Below are 21,358 nucleotides of genomic sequence, written 5' to 3' on the forward strand. Positions count from 1 at the left end.
AAAGCATGAAAAGACACTCGACGCTTCTCTCAGAATTTATTTTTATTGGATAAATGATTTAAAAGGTAATAACAATAATGTTTTAAAACTACATTATCATTGCCACAGCCATAGCTCACATACCCACATATAACCCGTCTATTTGCCACCCCCTCCTCCCACCCCAACACATTATTTTTTTTTGTGTGGATTTTGTCATTTTTGTCTTTTTTTTTTTGTGTGTTTTTTTTGGAGCCGTACTACCATATTCATAATAAATGCCCATTTCAAGTCTCATCACACTAACAGCAATTCAGTGGGGGGTAAAGGATCTAGTTCTACAGGGGAGTCGTTTCTCTAGATATTTTTTTTTTTTTATTGTTTTCGCCAAGTCGTTACTTTAACAATTTTTAAGTTCTGAAAAGGAAGAAAGAATTCAAACTGAAAAACAGAAAGGAAAAAGTGTCGGGCACGCGGGGCTACACCAGGCACCCCGACGGCCGCCGTGACAACACCGCAAGCTGTCAGTCATCGAAGGGCGCGTTCAAAACTCATCTTCTCAAAGTTCCAGAACATAGAAAACCACTAAAATAATTTAGAAACTAGGTCCAAAATATTTTTTTTTTTAAAGAATTAACTCGATATACAAAAACAGTCATTGTGTTTACTTTTTTTACATTTCTTTTTTCCTTTTTTTTTTGGATTTTTTTTTTTACAAAACATTTTCAAACAAATTTATTGTAGTTCTTACATTATTATTTTTTTTATCATCATCATCATTATTATTAGTTATACTTTTTTCCCCCCCATATCTATCAGTGCGATTGTATGCCAGTGCAGCTACTGGGTCCAGAGTAAAGAAAAGAGGCTTTTTTTTTTTCTTTCTTTCTTTAAATGGCATTTAAAAATAAGGGTTAACTCATCTTTTGTATAAAGTATAACTGCTGGTCTTAGAAAAAAAAAAAACAAACAAAAAAACATTAAGAAACCCATAAATCTAAGAGGCACGCTATGGGGTTTTCTTTCTTTACAAAAATATATAATAATAACAACAATGATGAAAACAAAATAAAAAAGTGCAACCTAGTATTACGGTCATTGACACCGTGCAAGGTCTCAAAGACAGCTACAATGAAAATTCATTGAACTTAGGTAGCTAAAAACCTAAAACAATATTAGAAATTGTACAAAAAAAAAAAAATAACATACAAACAGAAGACATTTCTCTTGCAGGGAAGGTTTTTGGAAGGACAGGAAGGCAGGTCTGTAGAGCAGCATTTGGACATGGCTGGAGGCATCTTTGGTTCAGGTTGAACACGCAAAGGTAACATGAGCCAAACGACGATGGGTTTGACGGCGAGCGCGGAGCTCGTCCGTAGGTGTTACAACCCAACATTTATGCCTAAACGAGCATTTGCTATACACGCACCAAACACTAATCCCAGTTGTGTCGGTAGAAATCACAGAAACTCAAAAGACGACGTATAGCGTGAAAATGGTTTTCGAACTCGTCTTCGAGCAACGTGAACGCAGGTCGGGTACTGAGAGTTTCGACGGTGTTCAGACGCGCCTGGGATCGCGAATGTCCTCAAAGTGCATGTTCGAACCACTCCAGGAATCGTGAAAATACTTTGATCCATTTCGCAGACAGAAAAAAAAAAGAAAAAAAAAGAAAAACGTACTGAACCAAACTAAACGCGTCTTTCGCCGCTCGCGACCGAACGAACCGATGATATTTGAACAAACATCGCGAGCGAAGTAAACTCAGCACGTCGTTATCGCTGTAGTTTTGGCCCGTGTTCAGGCGACGGCGTTCGAAATGGCAATGTGCATGAACGTGAAACATCCACGGCGTGCGACAACGGAAACAAAGAGCGAGACTCCGGGGTATTGCGTAAATGTGCACGTCTGCAACAGATGAGATGTTAAGCATATGCCCAAATCCCCCAGGCCATGAGGGAAAGATGGGGTTAGACTCGTCACTACTTGTCCTTTCAAACCTGCAGGAGAGTTTGTTACACTGGTAGGAAAAAAACACCTGTAAAACAGATCTGCATATATTGAGGATAATAATAAAGTCTGATATGATCGATGAGTCCGCATGACCGGTCACGTTTACTGCGACCACCCCCGACGCGAGGTCCGATAGCACCATTTTATATAGTCTTTTTTTCTTCTCGTATCTATATAGCAGTGAAACAAGCATGCCATGTTTAACAGGAGGCCTATTCATGCAACAAATGTATTGCCAATGTCATTTCAAATGCAAAGAGTTGGTTTTGCAGCAGAAAAAATTTCGGTTTGTGCTGTTTTTTTTTTTTTAAATGGACCGACAAACGAGGCCCAAGAACGTTCAACCAGAAAAACAAAACCCGGGCTTAAAAAACGAGGCCAAAAATTTGATTTAAAGGGTCGTTTAAGATTGAAGAGACAACAAATGTGTCGCTTTTCCTAACCGTGACCTACTTCCTGGTAGGTGGGGTCTAACAGGTGGACAAACAGTCTTGACTGGGCAGTAATAAACACTTGACTTAACAGTTAAAACAAAAAAGAACTGGTCTCAAAGCAGATGAACGCTCCGGGAAACATTTGCTGGTCCACGTCATAACCATTTTAAGGCAAAACAACTGAAATCAGGTTTTTTTTTCGGTTTTAGTGAGCTGGGTAACGACTGTGGATGGAACCCCAAAAGCCCTTAACGTTTTGCATATGAAAACAAAAAGGCAGAAATCGTGCTCGATTTTCCTTTCGAACGCGAGTCCGCTGCTTCTACAGACAATATGACACGTGATATTCAGTCTACACCTGATCAAAATAACACTGATGCCTTTCGGAGCGAGAGTTTAAAAATGGGTCTAACAAACCGTCCGTGAGAAAAGACACTTCCAACCATAACAAAAAAAAATAACGTCGTCGTCATCATCCGAACAAGCTTCACCGCCAGATGCGAAGAGCAGCTTGACTCAAGTCATCTTCTCAATTAAAGCCGTTTGAATGGAGGTGTAAACATTGCCGCCATGCGAGACAGAAATGGACATATTCATCCGTAAGACCGGATCGTTAAAAACTAAACGCAAGAGCTTTCTGAAGCATCCTCCTGAGAGTGAAGGTTTCCGTGCCAGGTAAACAGACCAGGAGAAAAATTAATTAAAAACAGCCATTTAGAGCGACCACCCCGCCACAGCATGTGTTAAAAAAAATAAGAGTATGGCTTTTTCTTAGCTTGTCCCTGTCCTTTCTCTGTGTGATCAAATAGGAGCGATACGAAACGGACGAATTCGTTCGCGAGCTCAACCGACTAGAAAAGCCTTCGTTCAGCGACACTCTTAGCGCAGACTCACACCGTCAACCTCAAAAAAACGACACCAACACGACACATCAACGAAAGACGACGCACGTGGATTAATACGCATGAACCAACGCTACGCGAAAAAGGGCCTAACTGTAGCAAGTAAATAAAATTAAAGAAAATCAACTCCAGTAATGCTAAGAGCAACAGGCTTCTGCACTAAGGGGAAAATATTAGGTACCCAAAAACTAAAATTTAAGATAGCGGGTTTCGATAATCTGAGGAAAACGCAAACAGTTTCGACTCGGCCACGCCGCACGTCCCTACAACCCCACAACAACGCTCACGATAAAACTAAACCACCACTCACGAAAGCAAACGATCAGAGGAAGCGCGCAGAGAGGAAAGAGAATCCCTTAAACGCCGTGCTTGCCTATATGATATAAAAGTCAAACTAATAAGAAACGATAAAAGAGGAAAAACAACAACGAAATCGAGCGAGTCACTAAAGCCGAGCGTACGTAAAAAGCATCTAGCCCATCGTTTAATATGACTTATTTCCATCCACAGACTGAGAAACCTGATTTTAGGAAATTTGTTGAAATAAAAAAAAAATTTAAATAAAATAAAAATTAGTACTTGTTTATTTGCTTAAAAAAAGGGAAGGGTTTGATATATATTTATATATATATATATATATATATATATATATATATATATATGCTGCAAAAACTAAATTAATACAAAGAATAAAAATGACAAAATAAATGAATTGTATTTTTTCGCTTTATAATCACCTAATGCTTATTTGCCACCCGCTGCCATGCCTCCAACGGACTGTCGACATGGCAACGGAAACTATCATCATAAAATGGTACAGTAGTACAGATAGCTAGACCACGAGGGGGTGGGCTCTCCCGGGAAGATGTCCGCCGAGAGGTCCAGTGACTGGTCATGCGGCTCGCTGTCAGGAATAATGGTTGTACGGAGGGAGAGGGTGCCCGATGCCATTCTGGTAGTGATGATGCTGGCGGTGGGCGATGTATTCTGCGTAGCTCATGGTCATCTTTTCACTACGGTACCTACAACATTGGCGGAAACAAACGGGGCAAGCGTCAGAAGAGCCATGTCTAATTGAGCGCATCGTTCCTGCATGAAATCGTTTAACGCGCGCATCTTCAAAAACGAATTAATAATTGTATGTCATGAGCGATTGAACATGCTTAAGAGCTATCGCACAGTGGATGACTATCAGTCAGCAATAATTTAAATATGGTTAGCGCGAAGCTATACGCGTCTTTGGAAGGCTAGTATTATTAATAAAATTCGCATTCTTTGGGATCTCTACACTACATTTCTGTCTTTCTTTGCTATGATAGAGCTTTTACGTTTGCCAAAAATACAACTTTTGTTATATTAAATCAAGCAAGCCCAGCTCAGATGAGGAAAAAAAAAAAAAAAAAAAGTACTTTCCATAAAAAGTAACAGCATAGCAATGCGTTGATTTTAAAAGTAACTCTCCCCAACACTGCGGTCTTGCGCCACTGGACACGAGCGCTATAAAATCTAGCCTGCGATAGATAAATACGTTTTTAAAAAAGGAAGCAGGAAAAGGCAATTCTCTCACCTGGTCAATTTTATAGTCTTCCTGAAGTCATTTGTGATGGGAGCTTTGTAACCTCCCTTTCGAAGTAAGGAATCTATGGTCTGAATGTGGTCCCATCCTGCAGAGACGGAACAAATTCAATTACTTTGCAGTCCGCGTCTTATTTCTGCCGTCGCAACTTAAGAGAAGCCGTTTTAATTCGTACCTTGCTCCTTCGCAACCTCTGGCAGGTAGGTGGCGGTGCGCTTTGATCCTTTTTCATTAAAAAATTCTATCCTAATGCCGTGAACACCCACCTAGAAAACAAAGACGTTTTGAAAAAAAAACTGGTAAAACATTAAAAATTTAAAAATAGCTTAAAGGCAAAAATAATATCAGTTTCACTTCTGCTCTCTTTCGAAGCCACAGGGAAATGAAACACATTGGCGCAATATAAATTATAATAATATTCATAATAATGTATATCGCACAAGCTGACCGGAGTAGAAAAGTTATTGAGGTTTTTTTTGTAGCTAAAGCATTAGCTGGTAACTACATATGAAAAATAAAATTAGCAGCAGCACTCTTGGTATCACCTTTAGCTTTGAACTAATTTTAGAAGCCCAGAGGAAGAACAATCAAGCCCCGGAAATGACTAGAATTATTCACTTTGCAGCTTGTGGTCAAAAAAAAGAAAAGTGAAAGATAATAAAAAAAATTGAATCTATAGAACCACAGGGCTAAGGCAAAATTATTAGTGTCTTTAATTTATATTGGTTTTAATTTTAGTCTTTCATTTTTGATGGAAGCTTTGTATCCTTATTTTTAAATCAATAACTGGAAAAAGTAAGGCCGCCCCGTAATAGTCCACTATTAGTTGACCATAGCTAGTTGAGGTTTGGTCAACCAAAACTCTGTTAGTCACAGAAAAAACGCCCCGAAAAACATTAGCGGCTGGAACATCCAAAATGCTCACCTATCATCCATCCAGCACAGATATAGCTTATCGTCTGAAACATGCAAATATAAGCATAAGCATTCACATGGCTATACATGCTGGACATGTTTTTCGATCTATAGGTTGGTGCGCGTTCACAACGGCATCATAACACTGCGCTTTCGTAAAATAATGAAAGCAAGTAGGGCATGCGCTCCCTGCCATCTCGGGCGTGAAACTCAAGAAATATCTTCAGAGAGTCTGCATTCAAAGGATCCGGTTCAAATGAAAAGCAAATGTTCTCAGATACCGTAGTCCGTATGAAACGTACACGAACGTCACTACTGCGGAGATGGCTCTTAAACCGAGAACAAAGAAAGCAGCGAATTATTCAAATGTTAACGCAGCCTTCTTACCGTTTGTCCCTGACACATTTATAATCACAGCTTCTCCAGTGGCGAGCTTTATGCATGTGCTTGAGCGCTTATTATGCAACGTAGGCGATTAAAGGCTCATCGAAATGATTTAAATGGTTTATTAATAAACGTGATTACTCGACGACTACTAGTCAACCAGAAAAATCCTTAGTCCAGGACAGGCCCGAAAAAGAAGCTACCTCGTTTATTTGATCAAAAATACCTTTTCTTTCATTATACTTTAAAGCACAATGCACAAAGCCGTATTTTCGGTCTTCACAGCCACACGATCCTTCCAGTTTGCTAATTCACGCGTTTGGAAACGGTTGGGCTTGCATTACCAAACACAACCAGCGAAGGATTTCTAAAGCAGAGATCCACTTCCGGTTCACTACTTTGCCGCCGGGCTTGTGAAAACACAGTCTAGCTCTGAACTGGGTCACCGTTGACAAAAGCGATGAACGCACACGGAAAGGCAGCGCAATATAAAGTCCTGCTATCTGATCTCCAGGATCTGAACAAAAGACAGGAGAAGAATTCAGAAGAGATGCGGCAAGAGGATTACGCGCTGCTATCTGAACGACACGCATCCCATCAAACTATTTTAAGAGGAAGACGCGGCGTAAACCAGATTAGTTTTTCTAAACAACTATAGCGTGACCCTAAGGTGAGACCGTCTATTATCTGGATGTGGCTTTTAAATGCCCGCGAGCCAAGTACAGCACAGCACTCTGCATGAGAGTCTCAGTCAGCGAACAGTACGGAAAAACACGACAAAAAAGACACACACACACACACAATACACAAGACATCATCGTCACTCCTCACCCAGGGCGCATTTCTGTCTGCGCTGTTGTAGGTCACTGAGGACAGTATGCGCCTGTGTGTGTGTTTGCGCGGCCTGAATCATCAAGCTCGCACAGGCTAAGTCTGAGAGCCCGTGCTTCATTTGAAAGCGAGTATCCCAGATTTGCGAACCGTCTTGCGGTGGCCGGACCATTTGTCGAAGTTGCAGGCAGATCTCGCCTCTGAAGTTGTTTCGAGCTTCAGACTGAGCTGCGGTGCACTTGCTTTCCCGATTTGTTTGTGCGTTTAAACATGCGTTCATACGTTCCCTTTCATTTCCTATTGGGGTAACGTCAGACCTATGAGAACGCCGTTATGGCTATAGCCTTTACCCAAAGTATTATTCCATTCTGATTATTACAAAATTGTAAACAAAGTGTTTTTTCCATCAACAACCAAAGACCATCTTTCTGTACTTATTGAGTTTTTAAATCGTCTATTACAACATTCTCTTTATTAACCATCTAGTTGAACGTTTTATGAAGTGCTCAACGTGGTGCAAATGTAACTCTGCTCACTTGGTAAATGTTTTGCGGAAATTATTATGAAGTCACGTGATGTGCAGAGTCGTAAAAACACTACTAGTGATTCTTGTTCAGAAATACTATGAAAGAATGCTTTAAAAAGCCTCAAAAGTTAAGAAATTTATATTTCAAAATGACTAAAAGTAAACTATTAAACGTTTTGTATAAATAAAATTAGTCACCATCGTGCAAACATGAAATATCGATCTGTACAGATTGGTTTGTTTTTATTCCAGTGTGCTCTTCATAGTTATGTGAAAATGTGCATAATGAACCATTGCATATTTTGCTTCGTCATAAAATCGGATCATTCCTTTTCTGTTGTAATTAACATATTATCGATGTGTCTAACATTAATAGTTATATTGAAAATCATTCCTTGTTTTCTGAAAGATAAATCGATAATATCAGAAAAACACTATGAAATTCCACATCAGGCTTTGATGCAATTTTTTTGGTGTTTTGGTAAGGATAGCCTTTCCATTTGAAATGCTGTTTCTGTTGGACCCCGTAAGATGGACGGTAAACGTTTAAAAGGCCTAAAAACCCATGCAAATAATTCAGAGAACAGACACCTATTTATCTCTTCAGGGAACGGCGATTTAGTGGCAAGTGGCATTTAAAACTAAAATATGAGCAGGAAAAAAACTCTTAAGCGTACAGAGAGTTTAATTTGGTGAAAAACAGATGGTAGCATCTTCTGCGCCCTTACCTCCCAGTCTAGGTAATCACCAACATCCTCAAAGTTGGTGAGCAGAGACACTGAGCAGAAGAGGCGCGGCAGCTCGTCCCTCGTCATGGGGGGAAAGCGACTGTCTTTAAGGGCACTGTGGAGACAACGTAAGGTCAAGATACTATGACTACAGTGTGAAGCTGATTCACATGAAAAACAATTGAGTTGCAGCCTGATATAATTAAAAACTCAATTGCGATGATCAAACATTTAGGAGTATGAATAGGTGTTGATTGAGACTCATAGACGCAAAACAATGGTAATAATGTGTCAAAGACTCAAAGTCAACAGTGAGAGTATGAATGAAGAAGTGGGCCGACAAGCATGTTTTATAAATAGCCTGAATTATCACCGGACGATAAACAATGTCATATCAAGATCACGACATTTTTAACATTTTTACTCAATAACCCCAAGTTCTGTGAGAATGAAGCGCACGGCTGAGGTTCGACTGTTACGCAAACTCAAACGCACGTGACACTTTCAGCGTCTTAATATGCGAGGACACGAACGCATGACCTTCATCTCCACAGCCATTATTACCAGCTTTACACCATTTCGTTTTCCATGCCTCTGTGTATTAACTGCCGCTCCACTTGAAAATGGCTGATGGAGATTTAATACAAGAACCAGCTTTTCTGACAAGATGCGCATGAATACATCGTGCGATATATAGAGCGCCCAGCTCCATTTCAACTACTTTCAAACACACAGCAAAGTTCAAGTAAAACAGAAAGGACCTTAATGACAAAGTAATATTTATTTATACAGTTCTGTTGTGCTGCATCCTATCTGACAAAATAAAACTGCAATGTTTTGTTGTAAACTGATTTTCGTTTAAATCATTGATTAAATTACGGTTATAAATTCATTTCATTAGACAAGATTTGTTATGTTTACATTATTAAAATCAATCTCAACATTGTGCAAATGCATTTCCCATTAATGATAAATAACCATTGCAATAAATATCAGTATTATACGATATATAAATAAATATAATGCCAGCATATTTTTCTGGAACTCAAATTTAAATTAAGCATGCTTCCGAGAAATCATTTTAAATATTAATGTATTATTATTACGGTTATTACTACACATTCATTATACATTTGACCTGCTTTCAGATTATTCGTGAATACACAGCCAGTTTTGTCTGAAACACATGGCTGCCAAAAATAAGACTCTCTCCCCTTATGTGAAAAAAAAATAAAAATCAACCAATCAACAGGATGTTCATTTAAAAATGGCAACAAAATACGGAAATATCAATATTGATAATATTGACTGCTTTTTCTTTTTGCTACATTACCAGCAAAAAAAAACTACTGCAATGTAAACTACTGTCATCAATTATTCATATCATGCCATAAGATTCAGCATTTTGATGGTCAGACGTCTCACATTTCATGTGCTCTATCATGTCTTGCCATCAATCCATCAACCCTCAATCTCGGAAGACTCAAGATTCAAAGTCTGCTTTTTTCAAGATTAGTGACTGGTTTCAGGAACAGAACGAACTTAATCGGTCACTCGAAAAATGCATCACCTCCAGCAGGAACCCGATATAAGGTTTACAAATTAGAAAGATTCACAAATCCTAATTGAATTTTTGAATTGGTTAAGGTGAAATGATTTTTCTCCTGTTTTTTTTTTTTTGGTGGGTGCTCTGCCTTTCTTCGAGCAATAAATGCAGCCATATTTTCATTTTTAAGATATACAGTGTAGAACAACGCCAAAACACACCTACTCTCAAATCAAACGCTTCGTACCCCGTGTAGCGTTCCTGATGTTGACGGGTTCCGTGAGAACATTTCCGTTAGCGGTTTTTCAACATTACTTCATTACCCACGAGAAGCAATTAAGCCGAATAAAGCTTCACTATTTCTCCGTCAGTGTGTGCACGGATCGCAGAGAACATGACAAAGCAAAACGATCACAGTTTTTCAGTTTTCGAAGACTGTTTAGTAAGCTCTTGGCACATTTAGGCATATTCAGAAAATAGGCGTGCAGGATATAAAAAACTAACTCGAACTATCATGCATTTTTGTGATCGGATCAAATAAGATCACATTAAAGTCATCCCAAATAAAAATACGCAAGCATTACCTGGATATGAAATGGAGGTTAATGCTAGGTGATGAAAACGCATATGATACTTAGTTGTAATTGGTCAATCAGTGTTATTTAGTTGTTAAATTATTATTATTAGCCGAGAATTTCAAGATTTATTCCCATGCACCAATGACTATTGCAGTATAGATTAAAAAGTTTATAGCAGCAATTAATTCTATCCACAACAACGCATTACTACGCTCCCCACTATATCCAGTGCCACCTCTGACACAAGACTGATTCACGAACCAAATGTGAAGGCCTGGAGGTTAACAATATTGTCACCGGCTATACAAGCTGCTTCAAAGTTAACGAGAAAATGGAGAAGTGGGAATTTGGCAGCGTTCGCCGAGCCGAGCCGAGCCAAGACCCGAGCATCTGTTCTGGTGTCTCCGTTCCTGCTGAGGGAAGAACGTAGCTGTAGTTCCGGAGATGGATGGCTGGCTTGGACACAAGGTCAAGCAACTGCTTGAGAAAGACGTAGCGAAGTACCGAATGCGAAATTTGCCGCGTTGACACTTTTGAATCGAAACAATTCCCTACAGGGCCGTTCACACCAGGCGTGATTACTTGTGGGACAAAAAAAAGCACAAGTAACTTTAACAGCTGCCCGAGTATATTTTTTTCCTTGAAAAATACAATTCTGGGTCATCCAGTGGGTTTAACAATGTGTTAACCGAATAAGAGAAAAGGAGATGACTGATTTTTACGTTTTTAAGAAAAGATACAGCACTACGTGTCAAAACAGGAAATCCTTATGTTTAATAAAAGCAGAATTTCAAAGAGGGATGTGGCGTACCTGGTAAGGGTGTACTCCCTGAGTCCTGAGTGCAGGTTCATGGCAGAAAATGTACCTATACAACCCCTTAACCGCTTGTCCCGGCCGATTTTCCAAGTGACAAACAGTGGGCTGTTGGAAAAAAGAGAAGAACGTCTATTAAAGAGCAGTTAGAATGTGCATTTGAAAGAAAGTGATTAATGATACAATTTTCATTTTGGGATGGAGTGGCCCTTTAAGGTCTAATAGGTCAACAAATGACTTGTATAGGCTGAAACTTACTGAAGGGAAACACATAGTACTTTCTGTGGGTGACCAGCCCACAAAAACAGAACAAAGTGGTGTGTGTCTTAAGATTTTAACCGCTTCTCTTCAGCATAAATTCTCACTTTCCAACCCTCTCAACCAACCCCAAGACATCACAGGTTATAGTATTGCAAGACCTAATTTTAAGGACCTACTAAATATTTGCTTATTAGCATGCGTGTTAGCTAGCTAACTATAACTAGCTATAATTCAATCTACATATCAGTCTATATACTCCACAGTGCATTCAGGAGGTGCTTGAGCTACTGATATTAAACTGATTGTAACTCAACCAACATTTTCATATAAGAGCATTCTTTTGCTTTGGTATGAAATGTTAAGTGTAGGGTGCTGGGCACAGATAATTTTCTCCAACAATCTTCTGTACATTTATAAAAATCTATCCAATGGTTACTATCCTATCTTACCTACTTCAAATCTTACCTTGTAACATTAAGGTGGAGTTAATGAGAAAAAGGATTTAACACTATGGCCTGGGGTTACTGTCAATGTTTAACAGCTCCTATGACAAAAAATGTAGGCCACTGTTTAAAGCACCAGCTGAATATCAGTTGATCGTGACGGAAATTTAAGGACTAAGCCCTTTGGCCAGGAACACACTGGCAGCAGTCTTTTAATGTGCTTGGAAAAAAAAAAATCAGGGTTAAATCTAAACTCATTGAACACATCTTGGATGGATAGAGGAGTTTTGTTGCATAAACACAATCCCACCTAACCATCTGCCATCCACACTTGGATTTTCAGTCACATTTGCCAGCATCGGGCATTCTCTCCTGACCCTTTAATCCAGGGACAGTAACATTATATAGAAAAAAAAGATGAGGTTGTATCAGGGCGGCTCTGAGCAGCACTTTCTCCTGTACATCACAAGCATTCGTTCTGAATCAGTGGCCATAACTGGGGAAATGAAAAGTATTGGTGACATGCAAAACAAGACTAACATCAAGTCCAGCATGTACGGGTGCATATATATATATATATATATATATATATATGTGTGTGTGTGTGTGTGTTTTACTTAATTTTATACAGGGTGAACTTTTATTCATTAAATTATGTACAAACATAATCCATGTCCCCCATTTAAGCGCTGTTACACAGTACATGCAAACTATACAGTACTATTATTTAAGGTGACTAGTTAGTATATGGCTACCTTCAAACACTTAATAGTGTCTCTTGATAACTGATGATAAGAGTGCAATAATATGATAACATACTACTATGATAATAGACTTTTGTCAATGTTATTTTTGTGGACAGTTATCAGTGTAATAGCCCTCTGTTGGTGAAAATAATAAAAACATTAGAGGGCTGTAAAACAGGGACAGCTCTAGTTGGGGACAGAACACAAAAAAAAAAAAAAAAACATTTTTGAATGTGCGAAACAAAGACTATACAAAGACAGTTCACTTCCCGTGCTTCACACAGGACTTTGAGAGTTATTTCACTAGTTAATTGATCACGGGTAATTTTATTAGTTTGGGCAGATAATAAAAAGAATGTAATAGGATAGTGATACAAACAAAAATGAGTCACCAAATATACTTGGGCAGCTGTTAAAGTCTACGTGTTCTATACTAGAGCCCTATGAAAGCTATTTTATTTTTTTCTAAATTACATTTTATATTTTTCCAAATTATAAATTGTATTTTTCTCAACTCCTTTTAAGAGTAAAATTTAATTTTATTAATCAATCAATCAATCAATCAATCATTTTTATTTATATAGCGCTTTTAACAACACAGGTTGCATCAAAGCACTGTACAGTATAATGACAGGGATATATAGAATCAAATCAATCAATTAATCAAAAAGCATGTTTAATTAAACAAAACAAATCACGAAACATACAATTTCACATCAATTTGATCATTTATTTGAAAATAACGTGTTTAGGGCCATATGAAATGATTATTTGAATGCATAATACAACAATTAAATTTTAAATTTTGTTTTACTATGCGTTCTGTTTTTTTCTGGTTATCAAATGAAGGCATAAAACTTCAATTTAATTAATCTAACTAAATTAAGCAAACTTTTAGTATTAAAATTAAAACACGGAAGAAATGTTTTGTGATTGTTGATTATTCCTAAAAAATAACACTCGTTTCATATTAGCAGGCTAGTAGTAGTGGGCTATGTACATTCTACTAAAAATAAAAAATATATATATATATATATATATATATATATATATATATATATATATATATATATATATATATATATATATATATATAGTTTAGGCATAATTACTTCTAAATAATTACTTCTAAATTGACTCAAATCAAACAGTAAAATAAGAAAGCAGACACTGTACACGCCACGAGCGTCACACATTCATTAACACAGACATGCAGAACACGTAGGATTCATAATTAAATTGACTTTTGCAGCTTTTTGCAGATACTAGTCCATATTTCAATTTAAGTGTAAAGACCCACTTTTGATTAGTTCATTAATTTTTTTTTTTTTACAAATTACATGACATTCCACGTTAAACTGATAATTCCTTTTTTATGAGTGGATTTCGCAATTCCCATCCGCATTTTCTGCCTCGCTGAAATCATAGGGCAATACGGCGAAATAGTCCCACTTTCTAAAAGAAAGAGACAAATCGCTGATGTCATCGTGTTATTGTTCTCACAGAAATCTGTCACAGAAAGGTCAGGCAGCCAATCCGCATGTGGGTCTAGCCTTCAAAAAAAGCCTTTTAAATGCTATTTGTGCTTAAGAAACAGCATTCAAGGAGCGCTGTATTCCACATTCTGTCGCTGACGTGAAATGTGCCGCTTAATTGTGAACTCAGTGATCCGTTTTTGAAATGTTCAGGATTCCCCCGATTTATTTATATAGGACTTTGTCTCGTTTAAGCTGCCTGGAGGCATTGCAAACATGGACGCAGCGCGAACAGACTTCCCTTGAAGCGCACTTCAGTGCGGAGGCACCTACATAGTAACTGGCAACTTTCCCATATTGGCCATTTTGGGTGTCTGCCATTTTGAATTTTTTAAAATAAGGTGATAACCCGGGTATTTCTAAAGTTTCTATTTTCTAAAGTTTAGTTTTTTTCTCCCAGTTAAGCATTCGAAAACGCAATTTAGCTCAATGTCTATTTGTAAAATACTTCTCTGGCCACGTTTGCTAGCTTGGTTCAGGATGTTTTTTCCTCTTATATATATATATATATATATATATATATATATATATAAGCGCTTCCCTTTAGTGGTGGCCCAAACCATGCAGGCAGAGATGACACCAAAAAATATCCGTTTGTAATGATATCCTACAATCTGTTGGCTTTAATTACCGAAATGTTTAATTGGCCTTAATCTAAAAGAACTAGCTCTTCTGTTACGTCTGAGCTAGAATTTTCACTGTGCTCTTATCGATTTGTATTTGAACTGAATCGCATTGCATGAAGCGTTAATGTTGAGGTCATAAAATCCTTTAGGTTTAAAGGTCCAATAAGAGTCAATGTCACTACAAAATTATTATATAATACAAGGGGGGAACATTATAAATATAGATTTAACAGGTATATCAAAGTATCAAATAACCTGGCTCAAACTACTGAATTTTTAGCTTGATTTAGCCCCGATTTCCCCGTCAAAGAATCAGTTTGATCCCGATGTTCACCGTGGATTATCTGATCTCACTTTGCACCTCCCTGAAAACTAATGCCATAGCCAGAAATGTGTGTTCCTGGGCGGAATGCCTTTGTTTCCGCAGAACCCATTTCCACCTCTAGCTGTCAATCTCGCTTACTGCACCCCTAAAAATATCTTGCAGTGCGCGACGAGCTCGATCTCGTAATGTGTGCGCGTTTAGGATCTCCTTGTGCGTGTGCTGCAACCAGATTTCAGAATCGGTCAGGATTTTAAAGCATTTGGCACAGCTTTGGGGCCAAAAACTAAATTTATATTCCAAGAACGTCACGAAATCTGGTCTCGTAAGGATACCTTGAATGAATAAACTCAAAAGGACGTGGAGATGCATCTTTGTGAGATCCTTGACAGCACATGACAAACAGCGACCAATCAACAACTACTTAATAACGTCACAAACGAGTGACATCTTCGTAATATTACTGACCGTATAGATTTCAATGGTCGCATTTGATGCATCTTTGATATTAGGATGTTGATTATTCTGACAATCGAGCGGTTCAATTATTAATACTCTTCTTTGCTCGCTCTCTCGTTGTATGAATCACGGAGGAATAGCTTTCGATGTTTTTAGTATATCGCGATCGTGTTAAGCACATTTTCCGTCACGTTAAAAACGTTTCACGACATGACACCCATTTACTTCCCTAAAAGACGGATTTATCATGCGAGTTGCTAACGGATCACGCTAACATTAGCTTAGACTATAATTAACCTTATTCTGGAAATAAAATAAAGTATTGAAAAGGACCCAAAATGCTTTTTGCACTAATCGTACCTGTAACCTAGTATGTTATCATGCATGTACTTTTTCAATATTATTGTTATATACATACATGTCATAATGCTTTATGATGATAAGAATGATGTTTACAGTATACTCTATAAGTGTTGAGGCAATAAAGAGATATGGCATCCAAATAACTATTGTGTGTGGTTGGTTTCATTTTATTAAGAATCTAAACACTTAACTAAATCACCCTTTACTTAAACTCCAAAAAAGTCCAATTAGTTAGGTTTACAAATGCAACGTCAGAGTATTGTATATTAACAAGCGATCCGTAAGGCATTATACATTGTTAATAAACTATATGATCTGTTAATAGTGTAATGTTCAAAACATTAATATTAAGATTTACAAGCATATTAACTGTATATATATATTAAATAACCCTCTTAAGCACACAATGTTTATTAAGAAATTGTAAAGTGCTACTTTTTTGCTTATCTTTTAATCTATATGAAGTGACGTTGCTTGTAAGCCGGAAAGCATATTGTTGGCTTTTATGACTGGAATCTATGAGATGAGATTTATTATTTGTAAAGCATGTTGAATAGGTGTGTCTGCTAAATCGACAAAGGCTAAAATATAACTGTTACTTTAGCGTTTGTAAACACGACAGGTGTCCATAAATGGCTAACACCACCGTGTTAACAAAACAACGTCATATTTTTGTATACATTGCCTACATATGTGCGTGTAGGTGTGTGTGTGTGTGTGTATATATATATATATATATATATATATATATATATATATATATATATATATATATACACAGTCCAAATAGGGGCAGTGTTACTATAAGATGAGAGAGGAACTGCAGTGAAGACATTCATTCATTGCCTAGTTCGACGAACCCTGACTAACCGGATAAGATAAAGATCCCTTTAACGCTCTTATGACCCAGCACTCAAACTGTGGCTCGAGTAAATCGCTTTGTTCGCCCGTACGAATACATAATCATTTACAACACGCCAGTTGTCATTGAGAAAGCTTACCTCGAAACGTCCCAGATAACAAAGATACGGCGTTTTGAGCGAGCGACAAAACAGCAGGACGTTAATCCGATGTGTTTTTAAACACTCAACATGTAAATAACAGTAATAATAATACATCACTTTGCCGATGCACTTTCGCATAACCGCAAATTAAACGAACAAATCTGTAAGACCTTTCGCGTAAAAATATCTGTGGGGAAAGTAAACAACTCTTCGGCTTTGTTAGCTTGCTAGCGTTAGCTCACTTTAGCCAACCGTTGAAAGCAGCTTCGAATCGAATCAAAGAGAAATATCACTCAGTGTTTGTGAAAAAAATCTAACCGAATAGTAAAAGAAGGAGAGCCGAGAGATAAAAAGAAAAAAAAGGCAAATATTCGGCGAATGAGAATCGCGTTTGTTGGCTAGCGTTCGTTAGCATGTTAGCTTGCAGATAAGCTTGAATAAAGAAGAGCAGGCTAACACCCATTTAATCTCTTTCAGAGAGAAAAAAACACACCGCAGCTTTACCCAATTAACGAGCGAATTAATGATGGATTAATTTTACTCCAAGTCTTCGAAACTGTACATTTAAAAAACTTTTAAGCCCACATTTTGTTTTTTGATTTAATATGTATACCCTCTACATTGATTTACCTATTAATAAAATTCCACACGACCATATCTTAATTAACAACGTTTAATTTAACGCAACACATTAGAAACTTTAAACGCGGAAACGTGACACGCGTTTCTTTCTTTTTTTCCCCCCCAAAAGCTACGATTAGCCGAGATAGCCAGCCGACTATCAATTACCGCATTTGCTACTGACACAAAAACAAAGTCATTATCGTGACAGCGGCGGCATCGGCTCGAGACCGACACGAACAAAACTTCACCCGTGCTGACAAAGACCGAACTTCGCGGTTCGAGCACGGCGATCGGGAAACACGCCGTCTGTTGTTGTAGCAAAGCGGGTCGGGATAGCCATTTTTGCTACTTACTAGGGGTCGTTTGTAAACCTGGGTGTTCGAGGAGGCTGGTATCCGTATAGATGGCAATAAAGCACGTCGAAGCAAAAGCAACACATCTCCGCCGAAACGACCATTTTCCTGGCTCCGGAGCCGGGGCCGGGGCTGAGAGTCGGGGAGAGGCCGGTGGAGTTGTAGCCTCCTGGAGTTGGGGACAGAGCATTGGTGTTGTTGCTGCCGCTGCTGCCGCTGCTACTACTACTACCCCCCGGACCCCCCAGGCCGTTCACCCGATTCACGTTTCCTGCCACAACAGTCGAGGACGACCCGATCCCCAATTCCGATCCACAATGTCCGGTCCCGGCTACTCCGCTGCCAGCCCCGCCGGGACCCCCAGCCCCGGGGGATCCCGACAACTTCTGCTTCTTCACCCCGCAGCACCCTGCCGCCATCTTCGAACAATCTGCACCGACACACCGCTTCCGACCCATCACCGTCACCGCGGGAAGGGCGGGCCGAAACGCAGACCACACGTAGAAATCCCACTGCGTCAGCACGTACGACGGACGATGCTCCACCTTCCCTCGCTTTTGACGGACGTAATAACCGAGAGGAGCTTACGTTATATCTCTCCGAGGGGAGAGACTGCAATGTCACCCGATAGTTTGCCTCCGAAAAGACGTAGCGTACGCTGCAGCCTTACGTAATGTTCTTAGGGAGACAAATTAAAGGCTTCGACGGACCCGATGTGCGGGCTTTTGCTAGTAGAGTAACAGCCCCTCCTTGGGATGCGCTGTGCCAACTGCAACGATGCACGCAGGGTTCTGTCAAAGCATGCACGCGTCCATCCATACATGAAACGACACTCAGGCTAGGCAAATATATGGCCTGCAGAGTCAGGTCTCCCTCCGAGGGAGCGGGGACCCATACACGCCTCGCCCGAGAAGCGACGCAGTCTGAGCGGCTTTCAGTCGACGATGCGGTTCGGCTGCGTGCGTGATAGCACCATAGCCACACGACCCGCTTTAATGCAAGCCCGCCGCCGCGTAAACCGAGCCCAAAAGTTTTCCCTCGACGGATCGGAGCGCTGTCATCCGATTATTCGGGCGCATTTCGGCGCGGCGTGATAGCACGGCCTCCGGTCAGACGCGGATTCCCCCGGTCTCTCTGCGCGCCGCGCTCGCGGCTGCTAACATTAGCTCGGTCGCGGTGGAGAAAATATCCTATGCGTTCATCCGAAGCGCTCGGACTAGTATTCTCTACTTTCACGCCGGAGTACAGAGCCCAGGACGTAGTTTACGACAGATTCCTGCGTGTCATACGCATCTCTCCCTATTCACGAACTACGCTAAAGCGGGCGCCGTTTCTCCGCCGACGGACGCAGACATCCCGCATTTTGCTATTCGCATAAATCCGTTTATGGTCTCGTCATCCTCGGTCGCAGTCTTCGAGCCGGTGGAGAAAGAAACGGAGCCGTTCGAGAGCACCGTGAGCCAGCGTCCCGTCCGAGACCGAGCAGCGCAGGTTCTAGTCACCGAAGCCGAAGCGGCGTCGAGTCTGCACTCATTCTCTCTTTTTTTTTCGCGTTTCCAAACTCACCAGACAATAGGAATGCCCTCACGCTGTCTAAACGCGTACACCCACGGCAACGGAAACCCTAGAAATATTAAGGGATTTTTTTTTTAGTAAAAAAATACGGAATGCCGCTTCAAAATGCCTGTATTGTTTCTAGAACATTTGCGACCCTGGACCCCACAACCGGTCATATAAAGGTGTTTTTTTTTTAAATGAGATGTGTACGTAATCTGAAAGCTGAATGAGCTGATGCATGGGTTGATATTTGAACATCTGGAATCTGAAGGTGCAAAAAAAAAAAAAACTAAATAAAGAGAAAATCACCTTCAAAGTTGTCCAGATTAAGTCCTCAGCAATGCATCTTACTAATCAAAAATTAATTTTGATGTGTTTGTGGTAGGAGATTTCTTTACACGACCTTTACTCATTATCCTAATGCTTTTTGCCATAAATGAAAAATTAATAACCGTGCAATGTATTCTTGCCTATTGCTGCTGATACACCCTTGTTACATAAGAATGATTTTGTGTTTTTGTGCATACTTGTTTTTAGTGTGTGGCCATCCATCGAACGCCTGGCAGAAAATATTTATTAAAATAATTACCAAAATCAGAACAGACACAACGTTTTATGTGCATGGAATAAATAATAAAAATAAATACAAATAACAAGCAAATACTTTATATGAAAGAAAGACCATGTTCTCTCACTAAATGTGGTCAAGATTTATTTTAAAATTCCTTATATATATATATATATATATATATATATATATATATATATATATATATATATATATATATATATGATATTTATGTAAATTAATTTATAACATAGTAACACATGCGTTATATTAAATAGTTCATGACAGTCCAAAATTAATAGCCAAGAAATTAGGTATAACTGTTAAGTGTTATAATCTACTCTTATTAATTGTGTATTGTTTGTGGCTAAATATAACTAGAAACTATATGATCTTGCAATAATTGTATTTTTTATTCATATGTAATAATCTACATATATTTACCTCTATTCTAGATGCTGTTTTACCAGTCATTTATTTATGCTTTACTTCATGATTTAATTTTTATTCATTGCTTTAAGACATTGTCAAATGCCTAATGTTTATAGGTTTTGCCTTTTTAAAACGTTGAATTTAAAAACTTGTAATTATATTCTCATCCCAGTATTAATTTATGACATTCACGTGTAAGTGAATGTTAAAAGGGGCCAGCGAATATGGAATTTAATAGATTTAAAATAATGTTTAAAAAAGCCAACAGCATTGGTTTTAATGGGCGGCCTTCACTGAAACTCATTCCAGAGAGATTGCAAAAAGACTAGAAATGTAAAAAATATGAAAAACAAGCATTTGGTTATAATATAGCATACCTGCCTATTATCTAAAAATACATATTAACTGTAAGGCGTTTCATAAAATACAACTACTGGCCGTATTTCCAAGAGGTAAACTAATGCGTTAAAATGCCAAAAAATGCTGTATTTCTCCAACTCCAAGCAAAGTGTTCGTCTCTGTAATAGTCAATAAATATTATATAATCCCGGGAGTTCCTCAAGGTTCGATTCTGGGTCCTATTTTGTTTCGTTTGTATTTATATTAATGATTTGCCATTAGTCTGCTCATCAGTTTTATGCGTGCATGCTAAAAACAAACAACGACTGCTCAAACCGAAGCTGCTGGTGAACGAGTCAAAACCATGTCAGACCAGAAGTTGGTGCTCGTGCAGGAAATAGAAGGAAAGTCTACAGGCAGTATAAAACACTCTGCATCTGTTTCCTCCAATACCTTTTAGGCCTCTACCCCCGGTTTTACAGACAAGGCTTAAGCCTAGA

The 21,358-nt window shown here is 38.8% G+C and overlaps 1 protein-coding gene across 1 annotated transcript; it reads right to left on the reverse strand.

Annotated features, from left to right (window-relative positions):
- Positions 1-24: 24 nt before the first annotated feature.
- ammecr1 (AMMECR nuclear protein 1) lies at positions 25-19,680 on the reverse strand. The gene is made up of 6 exons (XM_043222034.1): positions 17,963-19,680; positions 11,224-11,334; positions 8,289-8,403; positions 5,080-5,170; positions 4,896-4,992; positions 25-4,350 (listed from the first exon to the last, which is right to left on the reverse strand). The coding sequence occupies exons 1-6, from the start codon at positions 18,418-18,420 to the stop codon at positions 4,236-4,238; spliced, it is 987 nt and encodes a 328-aa protein (XP_043077969.1). The 5' UTR covers positions 18,421-19,680; the 3' UTR covers positions 25-4,235.
- Between the last annotated feature and the right edge of the window lie 1,678 nt (positions 19,681-21,358).

This window comes from Puntigrus tetrazona, chromosome 21 (genome assembly GCF_018831695.1).
Source record: "Puntigrus tetrazona isolate hp1 chromosome 21, ASM1883169v1, whole genome shotgun sequence".
Lineage (NCBI taxonomy): Eukaryota > Metazoa > Chordata > Actinopteri > Cypriniformes > Cyprinidae > Puntigrus > Puntigrus tetrazona.

Coding starts and splice junctions, on each gene's coding strand:
- ammecr1 (XM_043222034.1), bottom strand. CDS start 18,420: ATGGGTCGGAAGCGGTGTGTCGGTGCAGATTGTTCGAAGATGGCGGCA. Junction 5,171..8,288: donor GTGATTACCTAGACTGGGAG/GTAAGGGCGCAG, acceptor TTTGTTTTCTAG/GTGGGTGTTCACGGCATTAG. Junction 4,351..4,895: donor AAGACTATAAAATTGACCAG/GTGAGAGAATTG, acceptor CCAATGTTGTAG/GTACCGTAGTGAAAAGATGA.